The following is a 15,274-nucleotide window of genomic DNA, read 5'->3' on the forward strand; positions in this document are numbered from 1 at the left end:
TCCTTGGGATTTCTCGCGACATTACGAATCGTTCTCGAAAATATACGCCTGCTACCTCTGGGTAGCAACTTAAGTCATCATGTCTCGAAAGCCCGCCGATGTAGCGTCCAAGCAACCCAACGAATACATCCCGTCCTTCATCTCAAAGAAGCCGTTTTACGTCGATGACGACGATGAGGGCAACGATTACCTGGAGCATCAGCGTTTACACAAAACAACTCAAGATCAGTCAAAATGGTATGATCGGGGAAAGCGCTCTGGTCCGGCTGCGACCAAGTACCGAAAAGGCGCATGCGAAAACTGCGGCGCCATGACACACAAGACCAAGGAATGCCTAAGCCGCCCGCGCAAACAAGGTGCCAAGTGGACTGGCAAGAATATTGAAGCGGACGAGGTTCTTCAGAAGGTCGATATGGGGTGGGATGCCAAGCGAGACCGATGGAACGGCTACGACGCCAGTGAATACCGCCAAGTCGTCGACGAATACGAAGAACTGGAGTCTATTAAACGGGCGGCCAAGGAGGGTGCCGATCTTCAAAAGCTCATGGATGGTGAAGATGGCGAGGGCGCTCTGGAGGAGGATATTCGCTATGCTGAAGAATCCGACATGGGTCGTCAACAAAGTACCGCCACGCGCAACCTCCGCATTCGTGAAGATACCGCCAAATATCTCCTGAATCTCGATCTCGATTCCGCTAAATACGACCCAAAGACACGACGAATGGTGGATATGGGTGCACAGGAGGATCAGGCTTCTGCACTCGTTGCGGAAGAGAACTTTGTCCGTGCCTCTGGAGACGCAGCCGAATTTGAAAAGGCCCAGCAGTACGCCTGGGAATCACAAGAGAAGGGAATGGCTCAGATCCACTTGCAAGCCAACCCCACCTCGGGTGAAGTGTTACGGAAGAAAGAAAAGGAGGATACCGACACCAAACGTGAGGCTCAACGCAAGGCCCTCTTGGAGAAGTACGGAGGCAGCGAACATCTACAGGCGAATGCTCTTCGTGACACAGCAGTAGTCGAGAACGAACGATTCGTGGAGTATGATGAGAGCGGCGCGATTAAGGGTGCCCCCAAAAACGCCACCAAGTCCAAATATGCCGAGGACATTAAGGTCAACAACCATACATCAGTATGGGGTAGCTGGTGGCACGCCTTTAAGTGGGGTTACTCATGCTGTTTCTCTACTGTTAAGAACAGTTATTGCACAGGTGAAGACGGGAAGAAGGCGTTTGAAGATGAAGGCAACCTATTGATGATCGCGGAAGGCGGGGACAACGAAGATGAGCCTCATCAAGACGCTCAAGACCTTCAGTCTGAACCTGCGAGTAGCTGGGCGAAACAAGAAGACTCCAGTGCGAACGGGAAGAAGCGTACGCTAGAGGAACTACGAACGGGGATCACTGAAGAGGAAATGGAGTCATATAAGCGAAGCCGATTGGCAGCGGACGACCCCATGGCCAACTTTATTGGAAAGGACTAAGTCAAATTGGAGGATCTTCATCTTTTGTCATTCTGGGCGTTTCTCTGTACCAAAATACCCCTTTATATTCTGCATGACACAATGGAAAGCCATTTGCATTCAACTTTAGAATCAGTAATCTCGAGATGCTCTTCATGTACTACCCTAGCTACCCTAGAGCGGGGTGTTTCCATAGTTAAGATGATGGGAGGGTCAAGATTGCCCGTGAGTGGGTCATCGATGTCACGTGGACTCTCGTGCACAGTCCATGTTTGCGTCAGGTGATGTCAAATCACGGGACTCAGGGCTTGTGCCCTGGATCCCGTGATGTGCCCACACCACTCGCTTAGCCTGGACACCACCACCGGAACTTTCGAGATACGCCTAAGCGACGACGACCACGACAACAGCCCTTCAGCGGAATCGCCAGGTACGTTTGCATGCCGAACCTCCACACGATAAATCTCGATCGCCTTACTGACATTTTCTTTTTTCTCTCTCAGTTCCCTAATTCAAAATGAGTACGTCCGATGCCGAAACCTCGCACCGCAAATCAACGCAACATCGAAACGATCCAGACTGACAACCACCACAGCTAAGGGTACCTCGAGCTTCGGAAAGCGCCACAACAAGACGCACACTCTGTGCCGTCGTTGTGGTTAGTATTACACCTCCCTATCGAATGTCATGTTTCCATCCCGGCCCCGAAAGTTTTCGCAAACCGATATTTCTCGTTCTCTTGATTCGATTGATGGAAGTTGTGGGCGACACCGACGGACGCGATGGGGTGGAAACATCGACACAGTCTCACATTCGGGACAAATTGCTGACTGATTGTCTTTTTCGCAAATTATAGGCAAGCGGTCCTACCACATCCAGAAGTCGACCTGCGCCAACTGCGGTTACCCTGCCGCCAAGACCCGCAAGTGTACGCATATTACCCCCATCCTTGGAAGCATCACGATATGATTTGGAACATGAAGTCCGCTGGACAACACCATACGGAAATGGCATTTTGGGGAAACAATTCGACTGACCAGTTTTTTTTCTACGCAACAGTCAACTGGGGTGAGAAGGCCAAGCGCCGCAAGACCACCGGCTCCGGCCGCTGCCGCTCCCTGCGCTCCGTCCACCAGCGCTTCAAGAACGGTTTCCAGACCGGTACCCCCAAGGGTGCTCGTGGCCCTACCGCCGCATAAATTACCCGTTTTCCCAATTCGGCGTCGCGTTTTTGTTCTAGGAGAGGCTGGAAAGGAATGAGGGTGGGCATCAACTGGCATGACATGGCCTAGCATTGCGAGATAGAATATACTCGAAATGCAACTGGCAATTCCGGAATATTAACGCTTTCCCCGTGGAGTTAGTTGGTGTGATGCGAGTCGTCGAGTCTCGCCCTTTCTTTTCTATTCTCCTACTTGGCCGCTGGCATTGAACCACGAGTCAAGGGGGGAAATAAGATTGTGATGGCGGGAAAAGTTTCCATTTTTGTTTCTCTTTTCTTGAGGGAAAGAGAGATGGCATAAAAAAATCAAAGGGAAAGCGTGCATGAATTTCCTTTTTCTTCCTCGTTTATGGCTGGCGAATATCCCCATGTCGTGACAGATACAAATGTGAAGATCTCTCTTCCTATCACCTTAGACGTGTTTTCTCCCGGTCCCAATCTTCCGTCGATCTCATTTCTATGCCCAGATTGGGGATACGTAATGCTGCAGTTGATTCGACTTGTGTGGAATTCCTTTCTACCACTAGAGCTCCTACCGAGAGCAAACTAACCCACTAGCAACCATTCCTTCAAGACTCCCCACGCCCAAACACCCGGACTCCGCCATCTCGCTGGATGTAGAACAGCAGTTCTTTTTCCTCGAGATTCTCCTCTGCCCCAGTACTCCAGCCTCCACCGCGGCTGATCCGCAACACCCCACTCACGTCCCTTGCGGCTCCGGTCTCCAGAGTGCGGAGCTGCATGACCGACTGAGCCCGATGCGCCAACCCAATCGCAAATGCGGCATGTTCCGACTCGACTGGTGTAGACATCTGATTGCTTGCAACCGGTGCATTGTGTAGAAGTGGCGAATCCGCAGCCAACGTCAGTACTGTAGCATGAGCGGCCTGTCAAAAGCATTAGCGTTGTTCCGCGAGAGGTTGTCCTTATCGATCTCTCGATCCCGCGACGACATACCTGTTGTAAACCTGTCGCCCAATCCATCATCTCCGTCGCACCTATCGCATAGCTCGGGCCTGTAGACGCAAGTAGGAAATCAGGCTGATCAATTATCAAAAGAACCTCGTCATCTTCTGCTGTCTTGAGCTTTGCAATGACCGTTGAGATATCCCGCTCCAGTGCGTCCAAGGCCGTCAGTCCTTGTCCAGCAAAGTTCAACTTCTTGGCGACTCCAGGCTCCGAATTGATAGGCCCACTGGCATTTCCCTGCCCTATTGGGTTATTCGCTTGCGCTGGCGATCTCCCGGCAATGTGCCGGGCTGATATCGAAGCGGGAGTGTGGTGCGTGCCGGTGCTGGGCTCCCAGCGGATAGAGTAGGTAGAGTATTACCCGCGGGCTTTGGGGTGGTGAATAGCTCTGAGAGGCCATCCACATATGCGAATTGTTGCTTGCCTGCCAAGCGAGTGAGGTCAAGGCCCTATAAATGTGTCAATGGGATGGAAAGATTAAAGGCCCGGTTCAGTTGAACAGATATTCAGCAATTTCCATCCGCAAAGCTTCTACTAGTAGTAGCCGTGAAAATCAAAGATACAAGAAGCTTGGAAGGGTCTGAACTCACCAGTCGCTTGGCCTCTGCCTTCCAGAATTCCCAACCCCGCAGGAAGCTCACAAGAACGACTTTTTTCTTCTTGCTATCCGGGGAATCCTCGAGACCGATGAAGGCATTGTTTGACGAGTTGCTCAGGGCAGCATGTAGAAATCTCAATATCAGCCAATTAGATGTTGCGCCGAGAATTGAGGAAACCAGCGTCAATGAAGACTCGGGTTGGGTTGATAGATATGGCGCAAGGAGGGGTGGAAGTGGGGGCTGAGAAGGCATGATGATGCTTCATTCGCCGTCTGATGATTACTGTGAGAACTGGTGGAGCAGCTCAATGTTTTTGACGGGGAGTGGATCTTGTTTGGAGACGTTTTATCTCATTGATTTTTGAGGTGTGAAGTTGATGATGCACAAAAGGGAAAAAATGTAGGGGGGACGTGATTGGCTGACCAGATATCCCGCGGATTTGCCAAGAGATGAGCACTTGAAACGCAATCGCCTTCACTTTTCGATATCGACAGCTTTGGGGGATTATTGATGGTGAGTAGCTTATTCTCAATGGAAATATGCTCTTTTGGTGCTCAGATTGGTAATTCTCGTTTTGGAATTTGTACTGGGGTTCGCAACGGTGCAGCGGTGCTCAACGGTATATACTTCAGGGTTCCCGCATATATGTAGTATGGCTCGGGATGTGTGACCTGTCAAATCATACAATTGCTACCTATGTAATAGCTCAAATTTTATCTTATTGTACATCTCCGCAGCTGTTCATTTGAAACGTTACTGTTAAGTTTATTATTTTGACAAAGACCTAATTAATCACATACTAGTATAACTGTGAGTGTGCATCCCCCCATTACTTCTCATCTTATCCCACCTGAATCCGAAACCGGACGTCTGCCTCAGGCCGCCAAGTGATTTTTTCGCGCATATCACCTGACCATTTCCCCACCATCGAGGGGAGCGTTGGATGCGGCTTTCTGCTCATCATGTCGTGAGCCGATTTGATCAGAGTGGATCTATGCTTATTCTAGCGCCGATCGTGAGTTTTCCTTGATCCCGCTCAATCACCCCGACTACCCTTCACCCCCTCATGTTACTTTGACTACCCCACTCCCGCGCCGGCGTGGCTATAGTTACATTCCACCCCACGTTGCTTCGGCTCGCCACAGAGTCCCAGCCGCCAGGGCAGGCATCAAAACACCAGTGCAGTTTACTAACGGGTTGAAAGATGACTTCTGTTTTGTGCCATGATCAAAGCGCATTGGACACATGTTACAAGGAATCCGCCTTGCCTCGATAAATATGGCTAGCACCCGTGATTCCCATTCTTTCGCTGTACGTGTCGTCTTACCTGCAGCCTTCATGTCAGGACTTGGATCTATAAGAAACCTGATGCTCCAAAAAGGATCATAAAACTGACGGGAATGTGAACATAGTGCGACGAGTGCCGTCTGCGAAAGTCAAGAGTAAGTACTACCATGAACTTGCCCGACATTTTATAGGCATCTAGCTCATTAATCACTCTAGTGCTCGAAAGAAAAGCCGGTTTGCCTCCAATGCCGGCAATTAAACAAGGAGTGTAAATATAGCCCGAAAGTTTCTCGGAGCCCCCTAACGCGACAGTATGAATTTTACCTCGTCCAGTACTTTCAGAAGCTAGACCAAGCTAACATTATATAGACACTTGACTCTCGTTGAAGATCGCTTGCATTCGTTTGAAACAGCACTGAGTAGGCTGTTCCCAGGAGGTGACCTGGATGCTACCCTCCGATCTCTTTTACAAAATCCCGAGGGGCCTAGAGCTCCTTCATCCAAATCTTCTTCTCGGCACTCAACACCGGCTAAGCCGGATGCCGATAGGTCAGAGCCAGCTCCAGAAGCTCTGCCACAACAGGCTGATGGGTTTGACTGGGCCGAGAAAGAACTCACACTTGGTGACCTGACAGATGGCATGGCCGCGTTATCCATAAAGCCCGAAGGAGCTGGCTATTTTGGTATGCAAATCTGCCTATATCAATTACTGATTATGTATGACTGACGCTTGACACACAGGCGCTTCATCAAGTGTGGTTCCTCTTCGGGCACTTTTTGATCATGGCTTCGATCTGAACATTCCCGTTCGCTCAGCGAGGTCCGGAGGAATACCACTCAAGGCACAACTCCTGGAAAGCGCCCCATCTGGTCTCATTGAACAAGCCTTCATCGACGCCTATTTCCTCAATTACCACACCAGCTACCCGTTCGTCCACGAACCAACCTTCCGCGCGCAGTTCAATGACCCTTCTCTGCGGCCTCATGGTACCGCATGGCAGATCTTGCTCAATACTATCCTAGCACTTGGAGCATGGAGTATTGGCGATGATAGCTCTGATCTTGACATTACCTTTTATCAAGAAGCCAGGAGCTGCCTACAACAGTCCTCCGTCTTTGAGACTGGAAATTTGACTCTGGTCCAATCGTTGTTGTTACTTAGCAACTATGTACAGAAACGCAACAAGCCTAACACGGGCTGGAACTATCTGGGATTGGCTGTTCGAATGGCCATGAGCCTGGGACTTCACAAAGAGTTCCCTGGATGGAAGATCAGTCTTCTGCAGCGGGAAATTCGCCGCAGACTGTGGTGGGGTGTCTTCATCTTTGACAGCGGCGCCGCAAAAACCTTCGGCAGACCCATTCTTCTTCCGGAAGAATGTGTGATGGATGCTAAACAGGTACTAAACATCCACGACGACGTAAGTAAATGGTCTTGTGGCTGGGCTACCACCGGAAGAATTATACTAAGACTCCATACCAGGCCCTGACACCCGCAACTACTTCCTTGCCACTTGAATCACCCGGCCCAACTCTCTACTCTGGCTTGATCGCCCAATCTCGATTTCACCTTCTTACCAACAGCGTTTACCAACGTCTGATTTCCAGCCCAAGCATTACACCAGAGGAAACCCTCAATCTTCAAAAGCCTATGGATGATTGGTACAATGGCCTACCCTCCTATATGCACTACCCACTACAACCTCTATCTACTCACCCGACACAGCCAGACTCAGACACTCTTGCCCTTGTCCGCAACCGCCTTCTTTGGCGAAACTGGAACCTGATCATTCTGATCTACCGCCCCATCTTGCTACGTTGGGCAGCCCGGCGATGGGCGCCCCATGGTGGCAGTTCTGACGGATCATCCGTCAGCTCCGAAACGGGAGTTGAAGATCCATCCGAAACAGAGTGTCGGGTACGTTGCCTACAGAACGCCCGGCTGACGATTTCTTCCATCTCCGAGTACATGGACAATTATGTTTGCACAAGAATCGGGGCGTGGTATATGCTGTGAGTCACACCCTTTCAAGAAGAGAAGTAAGATTTAGCATTTACTAATAATGTGAAAGATACTTCCTATTTCAAGCCGGATTGATCCCGATCGTTTTCCTCATGACGGATCCCTCCAACCCCGAAGCACAGAGCTGGATCCAAGACATCGAAACAACGAAAGCTCTTCTTACCCACCCATCTTTCTGCAACAACCGTTTCGCCGCCCGATGCTCCGAAGTCATCAACAGACTTTTGGGCCCATCGATAGGCTCTATCTCTGGCATGCAGCCAAACTCCCAACAGCAGAATCCTCAACAATACGGCCAACAACAAGCACAGGGCTTCATGCCATTCCCAGAACATTTATTTAGTGATCCTAGCTTTGGTAGCATGTTTCCCGTCGAACAACAGATGCCCAGCCCAGCGGGCATGGATTTCTCAGAATGGGTGAACTATCCGCAACAGGAGTGATTTGTTATTTTATTTTTATGCAAAGGTCATCGAGCGAGAATTGCCCGGAATCGTCTGTTGAAAGAGAGCCCGAGCAGAACAGAGTCCATCATATTGAACGGGATGCATAGCCGTTTGCAAGTTTAACCCTATATTTCATACCCAATGCAAATTTTGTACTGCATTTCTTGCTGCCATATGAAGACGAATAATTACCGAAATACTTTTGTGATCCGCACCTCAAAGGCCGAAGCAGCGGAACAGTCCTCCAAACCAACCGCGGCGTTTCTGAGTCTGTCTCTCAGCACCCGATTTCTCATCCATATACCCATTCAAGTCCTCACCCTCAGGATCATCCAAGTAGCGTTCCGTCCGCACAGCCGCGATAGAAATAATACCAAGCTCAAAAGGACCCTCCTGATCGCCAAAGAAACTAGGACCAAAAAAAGTAAGCCATAGCCCCCCCAACCCTCCAACAAAGCATGATTAAGTTCAAAAAGAACATACCTTCTAACCATAATCCCAAATCTCTTCACATTCTTCAAATCCAAAGGCTCGGCATCATCCTTATTCTTACCGCGATAAGTCGGTCTGAAATCCTCCCACTTAACGAAGATCGTCTTCTGCCGCTCAGCCCGGAAATCAAATTCCCAGCTCACACTGCTCTGCTCCCGGCCATCGGATCTCTTGGGCAGAATCTCGTCCTTCAGAGTCAGGGTGTATAATTTGCCATCGGCCCGGTCGACGACGATCTCTAGCCCATCATGATGCGATAGATCCCATGTTCGGTCATCGCCTCTTGTGCGCTGCGAGGCGAATCCTGCCCCGCCTAAGGTCGTGATGTCTAGGTTTCCGTGGAAGTGGGCTACCAGCGAGGAGGGCGAGCAGGTTAGGGTTGAGTGGGAAGATCCGCCGCGGACGCGGTCGTCGGATGAGGTCCAGTCATCTGAATTCCAGGCACTTGAGAGGAGTGCAATTTGGTTAATTGAATAATTCGGTTATTAAGACAGGGGGGAACAGAGGGGCTTAATGCCTACCGGATGCCGCCGAATAGAGGGAGGTGTGATGTTGGAGCCATGATGACTTTAAGTTGTTTCTGCTTGGATGAGAGCTCGGGGATTGACGATGATCTAAAGAGCGGGGAGGGCGGTGGGGGATGGCGTCATAGCGTGGCCACAAGTATACTGTAGACACTCTTACGACTACTATTCAGGTTCGGAAGTTACCTATTTTGATCACTACGCAATGTGATGTACTCGCTGCAGTCTAGATAGGGGAATATTGATATCGATAATGCTTGTCTTTGTTCAAGGGTATCTATCTATGTACAATCTCATAACTCCGTGTCATGCAATGCCATGCTCGCTCGACGTGCAAAATGCATCCAGTTATTTCTCTAATGCAGCCTCCACCTCTCCATGAAGCTCTTCTAGGCCATGGAATCCCTCCTCAATAACCCACTTCTGTCCATCCTGAGGGCTGTGCAGAACGTGGCAGCTTGCTCCAACAACCAACAACCCAGGTGGCCGGGAACCCGCCTCTTCAAAGGCCAGGCAGATATTCTCCAACGTCGAGCGAATAACCCTCTGATCAGGGCAAGACGCGCGCTCGACGATAGCGCAAGGGGTATCCTTCGGCCAAAGTGCTCGAGTTCGCTCAGAGTCTTCGGCAGGGTACACGGTGAGTGACTCGATAAGAGCCGACAGTCGGTGAAGAGCCATCAAGAAGACCACGGTTTGAGTGGGAACATAGGTTGGTGAATTCGGTGCAGCGCCCTTCCTACCAGTCCCCGTGCAGACCAGAACCTGATCAGAGACACCCCGATGGGTGGCCGGAATATCGGCGAAAAGAGCAGCGCTCATGGCGCTTGTAATACCGGGTAGAACCACGGGAATGAATCCTTCATTCCGGAAAAACTCAAACTCCTCTGCTCCGCGTCCGTAGAGGTATGGATCTCCCTGCTTCAGGCGCAGCACTTGCTGACCCTTTTTCAAAGAGGCAAGGCCCATCTGCAGGAACTCCTCCTGGGCCTGATCGGCGTTACCGGGGAACTTGCGCGCGATGTGAACCTCGGTGCGACGAGGAATCAAATCCAATACTGGAGCCGGGACTAGCTTATCGGCCAGGATGATATCGGCATTTTGAATGGCGTTATATGTAGCGCGAGTCAGTAGGTCGGGGTGACCAGGGCCAGATCCAGCGAGCACAATCTTTCCCTTCTTTGTAAGGGTGCTAACACCGTTGACACCATTGATTTCTGAGGTCTCGTTCCTTCCGCCGGTGTACGCTTTCAGAATAGCATCGATATCGGAGTCGGTGATAGAGACAAGTTTGCGTAGTGGCCAGTACTCGCAGATCTGCGAAAGCCAGCGCATACGTCTAGTCTTCGCAGCGGCAACATCACCCTCCGTGACCAGTGAATTGAAGTGATGATTTTGACCAGCTGCATCGTCATCATCCCCCTCCAGAGCCGATTCGCCCAATCCCGCTGAGTTGTCTTCTTCCCATAACTGCCGACGCATGGAACCTAGTCGATCAATGGCAGATCCAAGGTTTGCGGGAAGGAATGCAGCGATTTCACGTCGAAGCCTTGATGCGAGTTTGCATCCACGACCTGAGGTTGTAATTCCTATATGAAGCGGTCCATCGGAGTAGGTAGAGAGGAGGCTGAATGAGCAGAGCTCGGGGGCATCAGACACATTGACAGGGATGCGAAGACGGCGGCATAATGTTGAGATATGCGGGCCTGGTAAAGTATGATCAGCCTCATCCCGCATCAGGTATGCAAGTGTAGAACTTACTCAAGGTATGCTTGCCACCCAAGGTAACGAAGACCATGTCGACCACGCGGTCCACTTCCTCTCTCCCCAGACTAGTCAAATCACTATCGTTAAACTCGCGACGTAGCCATTGTACATATCCCTTGGAGATGTATTCTGACAGGGTAAAGTGCAAGTCTGCGGTTTCCGGCGCAATGAGAATGGGGGTGGCGCCGGCCTCGAGACTCTTTGTACATCTCGCCGCCGCCAGAGGATTGGCGCCAATAATGAGATGGATTTGAGACTCGGTGTTCCATGCTGTCATCAATGGGACAGACTGGCCAAAGCTATTCGAAGCATCCTTCATCATGTCGTATTGCCGCAAATTGCGGGCTACCCCTCCAAAAGTTAATATGGGATGCTTTCAATGTGATACCGAATGTAGGCGGAAACACCCAATATATATGGTTGTGGAAATATTGGCTCACCCAAGAATATGAGAAGGAGTGACCAACGGACAAGATTGACTCAATGCGTCGTGCAAGGATGATTCCGCGGAGAAAGAATAATGACTCCGGTAAGGTCCTATGAGTAAAAGACCCCTCGCGATTGGAGATAACGGGGCTGATAAGAAGCTGGGGTCAATTCTAATTGGAATGATCAAGTGTCACACGCCAATCGAATTGTCACTGCCTGCACAGGGTCGAATAGAAGTGTCCGAGGGTGAAGAGTATATGCAGATGCGAATATTGCATGAAGATCACACTCGACCGAGTGGAATTGTGTTGCGGCGGAAATTTTTCTATACAACTGCATATCCTAAAGTGGACTAGGGCGAAATTGCGTGATTGTGACTTCTCATGGCTTATGTCAGCATTGGAGATTGGCCAGTTGGCGGGAGCAGTGATGTACGCATATGTATACTCATACATATACCTAGATGTTGAGTAGATGACTCTACGGACAAGTTAGCCTTGTTGATCAGATTGGGTATCATGAGACTTCGATCATTCACTCCTTTTATGGCTGCTGGCCCGTCAAATACTGATTGGTAGTGAGGGTGATCATAGAAAAAACATGTGTATGGATGAGAAATTGCCTGAACTAAAAGGATCTATATTGAGGAGTGTGGACTGACACAGCCTATCCCACGGGGTGCAATGGGACTCGGACAAACGCTCTGCGTGCATCAGGATAGACAATCTGGCGTGCGTCCCCGGGCCTCGGCGGCCGGAAGCCCTCATCTCCGGTAATTCGGTTTATAATTAACCAAGAGAAACTGTGTGATATAAACTTTAGAAAGAGCAAATCTTCAATCGTCAGGAATTTTCAAATGGGCAGGAGGGTGTGCTTTAGTGTACTGATGTAGATGTAGATGTAGGCGGAGGGTTACTTGGCAATGTGTTGATCGCATCACGTGAGGCGGAGCTCGCAGGTCGCGGCCAAAGGGCGCCCCAGAGCTCCGTCATCACCATCAGCCATCTTCGTGTCTCGCTTCCACGCATTGCCCCGTCAGTGCATCATTAATCTGTTTCGATTTCATCTTTGATTCCACTTTCAGCTCCGGACCCCTTCGAACACCCAAGACAACCGCCATCATGTCCGTCTTGATGAAGCCCGAGAAGGACTTCACCAAGGACGCCGACAAGCTCATCCCGGAGGCCGAGGCGCTTGCAAAGGTAAGAGAGGAAATATCATTTGGCATCTTGGTGTTTAAATGAACTGTGCTAATTGTTTCTATCTAGACCGATGTTCAGGGTGCGATCGATAAGCTGCTGGCCTTGGAGAAGCAATCCCGACAGGTATCATCTCGTCTCCATCTCGATCCTTCATCCTATACTGACCCAGGGCTCCTCCCTCCATAGGCCTCCGATCTCGCCACCACATCCCGTCTCCTGATCTCCATTGTCACTATCAGCAAGGAATCCGGCGACTGGGCCCTCCTCAACGACCAAGTGCTCCTGCTTTCTAAGAAACATGCCCAGCTCAAGCAGGCCACAACAAGGATGGTGCAGCAGGTGATGAAGTTCCTGGACGACACCCCCAACCTGGATGTCAAGCTCTCTGTCATCGAGACCCTCCGCACAGTGACCGAAGGAAAGGTAAATGCAGATGTGCCCGCGATTACTTTCGCACCAGAGCTGACATCCCCGTCCCCAGATCTTCGTTGAAGTCGAGCGAGCCCGCGTCACCCGCATCCTTTCCAATATCAAGAAGTCACAAGGCGATCTCGAAGCCGCTGCGGACACTCTGTGCGAGCTGCAGGTGGAGACCTTCGGGTCGATGACCCGACGTGAGAAGACCGAGTTCATCCTGGAGCAGGTCTCTTTGTGCATCGAGCGTGCAGACTGGACCCAGGCTTCGATCCTCATCCGCAAGATCAACAAGCGCTATTTCAACCGCAAACCGAAGAAGTCCGCCGAGGAGATCGAGAAACTCAAGAAGCAGGCGGAGGAGCGAGAGAAGACTCGAGGACCGGATGAGGCCCCAATGGAGGTGGATGACGATGTGACCGACCTCAAGCTTCGCTTCTACGACCAACAGATCACCCTCTCCAATCACGACAACAAGTATCTCGATGTTTGCAAGCACTACCGAGAAGTCTTGGACACCGAGGCAGTTGAGAACAACCCCGAGCACCTTCGCGCAGTAAGTTTCATCCCTTATAGTATGGCCGCCGATCGTCCGTTCAATTGCTAACCTCAGTCAAGTCTCTTGCGCGCATTGTTTACTATATTGTCCTGTCTCCTTACGACAACGAGCAGTCAGACCTTCTGCACCGCATTCAACAAGACTCTCGACTGTCACAGGTCCCCGAGGAGGCCCGACTGGTGAAACTCTTCACTATCCCGGAACTGATGCGCTGGCCCATGGTCGCAGAGCAGTTTGGCCCTCACCTTTGCGGTACCGATGTTTTTGATGCGCAGACCCAACAGTCGTCCGAGAACCAGGCGAACCGGAGATGGCAAGACCTGCGGAAGCGAGTCATTGAGCACAATGTCCGAGTGGTTGCGAAGTACTACACCCGGATCCAGATGGGCCGTTTGACCCAGCTTCTGGATCTGACCGAGGAAGAGACGGAGAAATATATCAGCGAGCTGGTCACATTGAAGACAATCTACGCCAAAATCGACCGACCTGCCCGGCTAGTCAACTTCGCTAAGCCTCGCGATGCTGATGATGTGCTCAACGAGTGGAGCAGCGATATGAAGAGCCTGCTTGGTCATCTGGAGCGCATTGATCACTTGATCACTAAGGAAGAGATGATGGCTCGCATCCTGCCGACTCGTGGCAAGGAGACCAAGGCCCGTTAAGTGAACTTGAATGAGATGTGAAACGTTTGCCTCCGTGTAAAATAATTCGCCGGTAGACCTCTATGCACTATTTGTGAACATCTAAATACTATTCACTCCAGGGCTGTATCTCGGGGATTGGCCGACCTTCCAGGGTTGCAGTTGAAAACTTACCTATTAGTAGTTAGTAGGTACATAGGTCATCTTGAACGTAGACTTCGAGGACAAGGAAATGTATTGGGTATAATCTAGTCTAGTCGACAAACGATCTCCTTCCAAGGTCTATAGTATATACTAGTGCCTACTAGTACTATACTCTAGTACTAGTATTCATCATGGTCTAGAACGGCATATCCATGTCGTTCACATCTTCCTCTTCTTCTTTTTCACCGGCAGCACCTTTCTCCAACTGCTCCCGAATAAACCGAACCGCAGCATCCAAATAGGGCCGCTGACTCGGCAAAAAGTGACCACCTGGATGCCAAACAACAAGCCCCTCTTTCTCCGGCTGACCCCGACAAGCATCAATCAGAGCACGACTCCTCTCCTCATCAACAACCGCATCCAACGAACCCAAAACATGCAAAACAGGCGTCTGAATCGGCGGATTGTCATAAAAGCCCCGATACCGCGGCCCCGGAGCCCGGAATCCACTATAGCAAAGCGCAAACTTCAACGGCGGGTGCGCAAAACCAGCCGATTCATCAAAGGCACTGGGGAAAGGCATACCAGCCGCCCCCTCGGACTCATCCTTCGCAAATTGCGCAAAGACTTCCTTCCGCCCGGGCTCGAGGAGTCCCGCCACCATACCCGCCAGCGCAGCACCCTGCGAGAACCCGATTACGCCATCGAAGGGCCCTTCATCGGTCAGAACCTTTGCGACGGCACTGAGGCCTTCCTCAATGCCGGTGTAGAGGGGTGGGTTGGCGCTGTTTGAGCGCCGCCACCAGCCGTAGGCCTCGATATCGTCGTCTGGGATGCCGCTGTCGGAGGGCTCGTAGCCGGGGATGTCGCTGGGTCTTAGACGAAGTGGGGCGGTGGGATAGCTGGTAGTCACTTCATGCAGGGGTAGGGCCTTTTGGATATGTTTTGTGAGGGCGCGGCTTTTGGCGTGGAAGAGGGAGCCTGATTGTGTGTAGCCGTGCAGCATTAGGAGTTTAAGTGGCTGCCGCGCTGAACTGGTTGGGTTGGGTGCCATGGTTGGGGTTGTGACCGGTCGAGTCAGGAAATCGACGTAT

General features: G+C 51.0%; 8 protein-coding genes across 8 annotated transcripts; 4 read left to right on the forward strand and 4 right to left on the reverse strand.

Annotated features, from left to right (window-relative positions):
- Positions 1-79: 79 nt before the first annotated feature.
- On the forward strand, positions 80-1,483 carry slu7 (mRNA splicing protein SLU7; the record flags this gene model as incomplete). Its single annotated transcript, XM_057097533.1, has 1 exon — positions 80-1,483. One exon carries the CDS (start codon positions 80-82, stop codon positions 1,481-1,483), a length of 1,404 nt encoding a protein of 467 aa, XP_056966026.1.
- Positions 1,484-1,979: 496 nt separating this feature from the next.
- On the forward strand, positions 1,980-2,661 carry N7533_000884 (60S ribosomal protein eL37; the record flags this gene model as incomplete). Its single annotated transcript, XM_057097534.1, has 4 exons — positions 1,980-1,983; positions 2,058-2,120; positions 2,319-2,390; positions 2,522-2,661. 4 exons carry the CDS (start codon positions 1,980-1,982, stop codon positions 2,659-2,661), a joined length of 279 nt encoding a protein of 92 aa, XP_056966027.1.
- Positions 2,662-3,253: 592 nt separating this feature from the next.
- N7533_000885 (uncharacterized protein) lies at positions 3,254-4,504 on the reverse strand (the record flags this gene model as incomplete). The annotated part of the gene is made up of 4 exons (XM_057097535.1): positions 3,254-3,571; positions 3,642-3,943; positions 4,015-4,102; positions 4,244-4,504. The coding sequence occupies 4 exons, from the start codon at positions 4,502-4,504 to the stop codon at positions 3,254-3,256; spliced, it is 969 nt and encodes a 322-aa protein (XP_056966028.1).
- Positions 4,505-5,530: 1,026 nt separating this feature from the next.
- N7533_000886 (putative C6 transcription factor (Gal4)) lies at positions 5,531-8,005 on the forward strand (the record flags this gene model as incomplete). Its single annotated transcript, XM_057097536.1, has 7 exons — positions 5,531-5,563; positions 5,665-5,694; positions 5,756-5,850; positions 5,909-6,222; positions 6,281-6,960; positions 7,023-7,552; positions 7,612-8,005. The coding sequence occupies 7 exons, from the start codon at positions 5,531-5,533 to the stop codon at positions 8,003-8,005; spliced, it is 2,076 nt and encodes a 691-aa protein (XP_056966029.1).
- Positions 8,006-8,224: 219 nt separating this feature from the next.
- N7533_000887 (CIA30 family protein) lies at positions 8,225-9,062 on the reverse strand (the record flags this gene model as incomplete). The annotated part of the gene is made up of 3 exons (XM_057097537.1): positions 8,225-8,417; positions 8,492-8,944; positions 9,022-9,062. 3 exons carry the CDS (start codon positions 9,060-9,062, stop codon positions 8,225-8,227), a joined length of 687 nt encoding a protein of 228 aa, XP_056966030.1.
- Positions 9,063-9,372: 310 nt separating this feature from the next.
- On the reverse strand, positions 9,373-11,113 carry N7533_000888 (putative siroheme synthase; the record flags this gene model as incomplete). The annotated part of the gene is made up of 2 exons (XM_057097538.1): positions 9,373-10,730; positions 10,786-11,113. 2 exons carry the CDS (start codon positions 11,111-11,113, stop codon positions 9,373-9,375), a joined length of 1,686 nt encoding a protein of 561 aa, XP_056966031.1.
- Positions 11,114-12,341: 1,228 nt separating this feature from the next.
- N7533_000889 (proteasome regulatory particle lid subunit RPN5) lies at positions 12,342-14,057 on the forward strand (the record flags this gene model as incomplete). The annotated part of the gene is made up of 5 exons (XM_057097539.1): positions 12,342-12,422; positions 12,489-12,545; positions 12,609-12,845; positions 12,904-13,392; positions 13,455-14,057. The coding sequence occupies 5 exons, from the start codon at positions 12,342-12,344 to the stop codon at positions 14,055-14,057; spliced, it is 1,467 nt and encodes a 488-aa protein (XP_056966032.1).
- Positions 14,058-14,376: 319 nt separating this feature from the next.
- N7533_000890 (alpha/beta hydrolase) lies at positions 14,377-15,234 on the reverse strand (the record flags this gene model as incomplete). Its single annotated transcript, XM_057097540.1, has 1 exon — positions 14,377-15,234. One exon carries the CDS (start codon positions 15,232-15,234, stop codon positions 14,377-14,379), a length of 858 nt encoding a protein of 285 aa, XP_056966033.1.
- Between the last annotated feature and the right edge of the window lie 40 nt (positions 15,235-15,274).

This window comes from Penicillium manginii, assembly GCF_028828005.1.
Source record: "Penicillium manginii strain IBT 31320 chromosome Unknown utg000001l:1.0-3466041.0:1.0-3467806.0, whole genome shotgun sequence".
In the NCBI taxonomy this organism is placed as follows: domain Eukaryota; kingdom Fungi; phylum Ascomycota; class Eurotiomycetes; order Eurotiales; family Aspergillaceae; genus Penicillium; species Penicillium manginii.